This window comes from Sparus aurata, chromosome 6 (assembly GCF_900880675.1).
Source record: "Sparus aurata chromosome 6, fSpaAur1.1, whole genome shotgun sequence".
Taxonomy (NCBI): Eukaryota; Metazoa; Chordata; class Actinopteri; order Spariformes; family Sparidae; genus Sparus; species Sparus aurata.
Window position 1 is genome coordinate 27549137 of NC_044192.1, and position 8143 is coordinate 27557279.

Consider the following 8143-nt stretch of genomic DNA (forward strand, 5'->3'; position numbering starts at 1 on the left):
CGGTCACACACTGGTGAGAAACCCTACATCTGCAATGCCTGCGGGAAGAGCTTCACCCGCTCTGCCCTGTTGAGGAGGCACAGTAACATGCACTGCAAGGGGGCTCCAGCTGACAGCCCGGTCGCCGACAACTCTGATCCACCTCAGAACTCAGATGGAGCGGCCTCGTTCCCTAAACCCACCAGCCACATTAAACCTCCCGCTGCAGGCCGTGAGCAGCATTTCCCCAGCGTGATGCCCCATGGAGGGTTAGAGAAACCCTCACCACCCCCTACTTCACCACAACAGTCAACACCACATGTAGAGACTCCACCTCCCAGTATGCACCTGAGCCCAGCTTCTACCCCCACCCCACTTCCAGAGCTGCGCTCACTGGTGCCCCATCACCTCCTGTCCTCCAGCCACCAGGAGAGAAGTTCAGCCCTGACTGCCACCGAGCACATGAAGCTGGCCAAAGCCCACCTGTCTCAGGAGGTGGTGTACGGCCCCTATGTGGAGAACGGAAATATGTCAGTGGAGATGGGCAGAGGTCTGGTGGGGAGGCCCTACCTCCTGCCTCCTACAGACAGTACTACTTCGGGCAGGCCCACGAGTGGGTCCCACAGGTCCAGTGAGGGCCAGTTTGTCTCCAGTGTCACACTGTGGGGCCTGGCGATGAAAGCTCTGCAGAATGATAACGACATGGAGCAGCAGTAGTAGTCGCTTCCTCTGCCGATAAGCACGGCAAAGCCAGTTCTGTGCGCTGTTCACTGATGTTAATTTGGCCGACTTTTATTGTAACCATCTGGCTCTGTATTGGTTAAACCTGACTTGTCACACAAAGATGGTTGCTGCTTCGAAAAAGCAAACACGAGATGAAAATGCTTCCTAGTTTATTTTAAGTGAATTAAATCAGGAACCGACTTGTGTCTTACAGTAGAGGGATGAAAGCTACTGTTGCTCTGCCCGCTTCTGAGCGTGATGCTTCTCTGGGGTGTTTGTATATACTGCACTGCACTTTAACATGTGAACATACAGAGCTATTTTCAGCTATCAGTGTCACATTTTGATCTAGTATACATTCATATAAGAATAAAAAGTGAAAATCTTATCTTTGTTTTTTTTTATTCATATAACCTTTATTTATACAGGTTGGCCCGATGACAGAAGTGGCTTCCTTTTTAATTGAGACCCTGTGTACACAGGACAATAAAAGCAAAAATATATAATATATAAAAGTATATGAAAAATACAGACATTAGCAAAACACAAACATACAATACAGACACAATGTTTATACTACGTTAACTAACCACTGTTGAGGAAAACACATACGCTCACACTGCTCTAAGCAAGCTAATTTAATACCACTTTTAGTGCTGATTTAATTAGAAAACAAAGAGATAAATGGTAACAATTATGAAATAAAAGTAATAATTTTAGGTAAAAAGGTGAAATTATGAAATAAAATGACAAAATTATGAGATAGAAAGTCAATATTATGAAATAAAATCAACATTAACTAATAATTTCATTTCAAATGGTTTGTTTTTTTAGATCATGATTTTATGATATAATCAAGGCATAATCAAGGCTAAGCTTCAACATTTTCAGTTTCTTTAACTGGCTTAAGTGGGCTTCAGTATGTCCCCCTGATCAACCTGGGATTTTCACCTATGAGCATAAGTGCCAAAGATATTTTATTGCTGTATTTGAAGTTTATTTTTTACTTAGCTCTAATTAGCTGTCAGACCTGTTGACAGAATGCCTTTTTATTAGAACAGTCGCTGTGTGTTGAGGTCATAATGAGACAGGATTGACACTTTTCTGAATCTCTGATCAGTACAGTCATGTGTAAGATGAGAAAATAAGTATGCTATTTTTCATGTATTATTGGAAACAGTTTTCACATAAAAGACATCAGTTGAATATTCCAAAGTTAAATGGATTTGTGTGTATTATGTATTAAGAGCATTTTCATATTTATAACCATGCACTAAAGGACTTTACTGAGCAATCAAGTGTCACACTGTTAAATAGACTGCAGAGGGAGCTAGAATCCAGGCTCTAATGTCAGTGTTGGAACGTGTCAAGAAATGTTGGTGAGATAACCTCAGGTCATGTCACCAGCTCGGTCTCAACAGTTTGTGTGAAGTATAATGAATCTCTTGCAGGGCTCACAAGCTACCACTGACAAAAAATGTATGGCAACGTGATGGTGTGTTATGTAACAGGTGCACACTGTGACCAAGTGCCTGAAAGTATGAACATTGCTTATGGCACTGATCTGTGTTTTAATGGAGAACGGAGTATGTTGATGACGTGGTTGTCATGAGTGAGATTCACACTCGGCACACATCCGGTGAACACTGTGCACCAGTAAACATTGTGCAACATCACTGCAGCATGGGAGACTTGTAAACAGTGCACTGAGTAGACAGCATTCACTGCAAGATAGGCAGCTAATAATTGGCCATCACTGTTGCCTGGCAACACATAGGACAAATCTGTTATCATGGTGTTCATGCCCCAATGATGGACAAGAGACACACTCCGGGCAGAAAGTTTACGTGTGTGTGTCTGTCTGTCCGTCTGTCTGTCTGTGTGTGTGTGTGTTCACACCACACTGAAAAATTACTCAAAACCTTGTGAAGTCCGAGCATGTTGTCACTTCACAGCAGAAACCGAAGTGTGAGTGTGAAGGAAAGCCTTCTGTCCTCCACAAGTTGGTATCGGAGCAGAAATGCGTTGATCGCCATCAGGCTTCATTAACAAGCCTGTTCCTGAAGATCTGCAGCGTTAATCACAGGAAAAGCCCCATGACACCTAACCCACCAGACAGTTGGTCTAATCACAAGAAGCAGCGGTGGTGATTCCAGAAATGTATTGCACATTTCCATGACTTGAGGACAGATTGTAAGCATGACAAAAATCGTCAAGATATTCAGACTTTTTAAACTCCCAGTTCCACTGGATCAAACACTTTAAGTTCAGAGCTCATTAGACCGTCTTGCTGGGTAAACCCATCCACCCACATCTGTTCAACTTCTCCACCAACAGTGTAACACAGACAGAGATGACACAATTAGGTGTAATTTATCAGCGGTCCAAAACTATCAGACAAAAGAGCCATTTCTTTCTACACTCCACAGCACAGAGGTATAAATGTAACTTCTCGTTAAACAACTCTCCAATAATAAATTACATTATTGTACTTATTCACATATTTGTAGAAACAGTCAACAATAACATGTCATATCTTTTCATTGTCACATGTGATTCTGAGTAGACTATACAGTACATATAATGTGTGCACATAAAACTACAAATGTAGATAGGGTGACTAATCCCTAACACATCATAGCATTCATGCCATCTGTACCACAACCCAGCAGTCCAAAAAAAGAATTATTCTTGTTTTAGGGTGATGACACGTTAATGACAGCATAATTGCTCGTTCTCCCAAATCCTCCACACTGAACCTTTATATGTGCAATGTATTAGCTTGCTGTCTTTGTTTAGCTGTGCGCGTACATTTTTATCAGTAAATGAGTTCTCTTGCCCTTTGTGGAAGCATATCACATATACATTGTCTCTTGTTGAAAGCTAAATCAAGCAAGCATTCATCACCGTAATGGGGAGAAACAAGGGGAAACGAGTGCTCCATATCCATGTCGGTATATATCTGTTAACACGCACAGTAAAAAAAAAAGTAGGACATATGGTTATCTATTTTGCCCCATAACCGTGGAGACGAGCATGTCTGCAGGAGACTGTAATGAAAGCTTATCGCACTAGAATCACTTCAGCATTACATATGTATATTTATTTCCAACTCGAAATTCACGAGCGCACATCTGAACTAAAGGGACTTCAGCAGGTTTTAATAGAACTGAAACCATTCAATTCAAAGGGGCTTCGAGTGCATTCATTACATGGTAATCAACACGCCAGAGCCGCTATCTGTCACAAGGATGAGTGACTTTGAGGGGGAATTCTGTCTTCCCATGACCCCCCTCCCCCTCTCTCTCCCCTCTCTCCCCCTCCCTCTCTCTCCCCATCATGCTAAAGTTAATCCTGATTATGTACGCTGTCTAACTGGTGCAGAATGAGACCAGAGCTAATGCCATTTTACCCAGAAACATTTTCCAAAGCTCGTCTTTTGTTTCGGTATCTAATCACGTTTCATTGCTTTGTGTCGGTACAGGCATGCGAGGATAGGTTTAATTAACAAGCGGGTGTGAAATGTATGAATTCAAACCAGATTCGGTCGACTGTGACGTGTCTCTGCAGAGAAGGAGCGCGGAAAAAAACGCGCGGGTTCGCCTTGGCAACCGTCCAAGGGTTCGCACATCTGCTGCTACGAATGTGCATCCCTGACACACTTGATAGTTTTCTGTTTATCTGAAAGATTATGATCATTCGGGGTTTTTTTTTTAATTATTATTATTATTATTCTAACATGAAGCACCCCTCCTCCTCTTCATGCTTTAAATGTCATGTATGTTTGTTTTTTTTTCATGCATCTGCATCAGCCGCAGAAGATGTGGACGTGCTCTGGTGGCGATTCCAGCCGAGCAGTAATTGCCGTGGAGTTGCGGCGTGTTGCATTGTTGGATGAGATGGATAAGTGGCTGACCTAGTCTCTGCGCTATAATTCCTCTGTGTGTCGCACTATGAAAGAGGCTTAAGCAGAGGAGAAGAATGGCGATTGTTCCCACCGTTGCTCTGCTGTCTCACTCTATTCCATTTCTTACCGCCTCTCCCTCTGACTCTGATGGTACCTGCTTAGCTCCTGCTGCTCAGATTCCCCTTTGAGGGTGCCATTCATGCAACACATAACCAGACAGGTGCCATTATAGCGTATTGTACCTCTCGCAGGTTAATTTGAAGTCATCGTCAGGCTCACCTGCAATGAACACAGTGATCTGTGCGATGAGGCTTTGCAGCTAAAGTGCATGCGTCTCCGTGCAAATATGCGCACACACGGTCATACCCTGCATCTTTCTCCCTGCTTATTATCTACTGCTCCACCTCCTGTCGTTCTCTGCCTCTCTTGCCACACACACACGCACACACACACGCCTTTAGCTACTGTACGCAGGTGCACTCCTCTCTGGATGCTCTGCAGTACACTTTCAGTTTCTCGAGATGCGTTTAGACACCTGTCAGTGTGTGTGTGACAGGTTATTCTTCGTTTCCCCTCCTCAGGCAAGAAAATGGGGTCGTTCCAGCACGTTCACATACAGCAAAGCCTGGGCCAGGTAGGAAACGGGGAGTTGCGGGCCAAATACGTAAAGCTGGCCGTCCACACCCATGGTACCAGTTGTATTTCAAGATGTTACGGGGAAAGCTGAGAGATAATTGGCTATAACTGGGATCCCTTCAGGTGCTTCCTGTCTGTTTGTAGATTCGTGTTGCCCAGCACGACCAAAGCTGTGGCAGCAGCTCTTCACCACGGGCGCGTCGATACTTACTTGAGCCTCAAACTGTCAAACAGTCACAGGCAGGATTCGCTGAGCTCCAACGTGTTCATGAGTGAGCTTTAAGGCTCATTTTTGCGCCCTTTATGCACGAAAAAATAGACACGTCCGTTTCAAACGATGTAGCCATCACTGCCCATATACTTCCATGCATTCTTCACTTCGATATGGATGTTAATCAATACCACCACTAGAGGACGCCGCTTCGGTCATCGATTATTTCTGGATTACAATGTGTTCAATACCGTGACTTTGTTTGTTTAACGTATTTTTGGTCTGTGAATTTTGTGTTAAATCTTTTCTTTGTTGATCTAGGATGGCTGTCGCTGCTCAAGCATCATGTATCACCTCCTGCGAAACCAGAGGCTGATGTTTGGCGCGTCATCTTTTAAGATTGTAAACACTTACATGACCATGTCGTATCAGTTTGGTAAAACATGGTAACAAAATGAATATTTCTTCATGTAGAAAGAAGAAAGACTCACTCCAGAGTGATAACCTCTCATTATTTTACAACCCTGATGTCAAACTGTGCAGTCAGGTCAAACGACAGGCCTCCGTGAAAGCCAGAAGATGTGCCTCGGCTCATTATCTGAAACAGATCCTGACTAAAAGGACAAAATACAAAGGAGAGACTCGGTTCTTCTTGCTCAGATCCTTTCGATTTCCTGTGGTGCAAATATTAGCCGATCAGATCCAACGATTCCCTAATCGCATGGACAGAGCCCTTCAGGCAGGGAGCGTGTGTGTGTGTCTGTGTCTGTGTCTGTGTGTCTGTGTGCATGAGAGAGAGAGAGAGAGCAGGGGGAACGAGACAGTGGAGGGAGAAAATGAAAGAGTAAAAGCGAAGGAATGATTGGAGAGATGTTGTAAAATTAGCCACGCTGTCAGAGCAGTTTGCACTTGGCTCCACAGGAATTGTCATCAGTGTAGCAGCAGACTCAGGGAAGCCCCCCTCGCTCTCTATCATCTTGAGCGCAGTGAGAGTCAGGCTCTCTCTCTCTCAGCCTCTCTGCTTGGACAGACTCATTAGATGACAAACTGCCCCAGCTCTTCCAGGAGACCTGGAGCATTCAGACAGTCCAGGATCATCACACAGAGTCACCTGTATGTGTGTGTGTATATGTGTGTGTATATGGGTGTGTGCGTGTGTGTGTGTGTGTGTGTGTGTGTGTGTGTATGTGTGTGTGTGTGTGTGCATGCATGAATGGAGCCTGCCTTGTTCCTAGCACTCACAGATTGCGTAATGCAAGTCTCCACAAAGTGAGTCACGTTTCCAGTGGGGTAAATGTTGTAGTTTATTTGGTAGGACTGCTGCTGTGCTGTGGAGCCGTCGCTCCAAAAGTTCAGAGCCCAGAGAATGAATTCTGTTTAAGGAAAAGTTTGATTGTGAGGACATACGCTTATTCAATTTAAATATAGAGCTAATGGGCACTTCTAAAGCTCGTTTAAAACAACATTTTATCTAATTTGTTGTGTCCACACTCGAGCAGAAACAGAGGCGGGCTCAGGATGTTTGACGGACAGGGGCGAAAAAATTAAAAGGGCACCACACGTATAAAGGGGTATTTACATTTTTGGTAGCTGTTTGGTTAGATTTAGAGAACAAAATACTTGTGTTTCAAAATGATAACTTCTCCCTTATGTGTAAACATTTCCTGGCAGACCTTTTAGATAAAAGAATGAGCTTCAAAGTGAGTATAATAGGGGACCTTTAGGTTTGGACAGAGACACTTCCACTATATGCTGAGCTGAGTTCATCAGCTTCGGCTCCACACGATGAGAGTGGTACATTTTTTAAATCAGAAAGCAAATAAGCATGTTTCCCACACTGTCAAAGATAGTCCTTTAGAGCCAAAATCACACTTCTGTTATAGCGTAAACATGACTAAACCCCTGTGAGAGAAAAGGTGTCTCATTACATAGCTTTTTCCATTTGGTCAGTCAAGTTCAACAGGATAATAATAGGCTATGTATTGTATTATTGTAATATATAAGAAGAATATATTGTGATAATACATGGGCTGTCTGCAGCTATAGCACCTCTCAAGTAGTTAAAGCAGCCACATTTGCTTAAAGGTGCACTACGTAGTTTTTGGGAGGAAATTTTACTCAGTAAAGAAAGATCTTCATGGACTGATTTTTTTTTTTTTTCATAGTCTGATTGAATAAATGGAATAAACAAACATAAGGGACAACACAATTCCATACTTTGTTTATATTTATACACCTTTCTAGCTTCAAGCAATGTTCATCGGATCTTATTCTCCACTGAGAGCAGCCTGGCAGGTATGTAGCATCTGACTCAGTCTGTTTTTCTATTTTGTCTTACAACATTGGAATCCTCCCACACTGCGCTAAAGCCTCATGGCTTAGTGTAGCTACTTCACCGACTTCACCGTCAAATTAAGAGCTGTCCTAATATAGAAGACTGATTGATCCTGGTGTGATGGATCCTTAAGGCATCTTGGGAAATGGGACTAGAAAGACATTTATAGCTTGATGTAGTCTATAATTTCATCATTTTATAGATACCTCCAGATTGTTGGAGGTGGAAATATTATAATATTAATATGGTTAACAATACAATTCTGAGTTTTGATTCCAAAACGAACATAGTGACCTTTCAAAATAATACAACTTATTGAAATGACTTCTCTTGAACTTCTCTCATATGATTT

At 42.9% G+C, this 8143-nt stretch overlaps 1 protein-coding gene across 6 annotated transcripts in view; it reads left to right on the forward strand.

Annotated features, from left to right (window-relative positions):
* The window catches only part of zbtb49 (zinc finger and BTB domain containing 49), a 6457-nt gene extending 5357 nt beyond the window's left edge, over window positions 1-1100 (forward strand). For all 6 annotated transcript variants that reach the window (XM_030419475.1, XM_030419481.1, XM_030419476.1 and 3 more), the window contains exon 8: window positions 1-1100. This exon is cut by the window's left edge and continues 41 nt beyond it. In XM_030419475.1, the coding sequence (XP_030275335.1) occupies window positions 1-696 (696 nt within the window). In that variant the 3' untranslated portion in view covers window positions 697-1100.
* Window positions 1101-8143: the final 7043 nt, after the last annotated feature.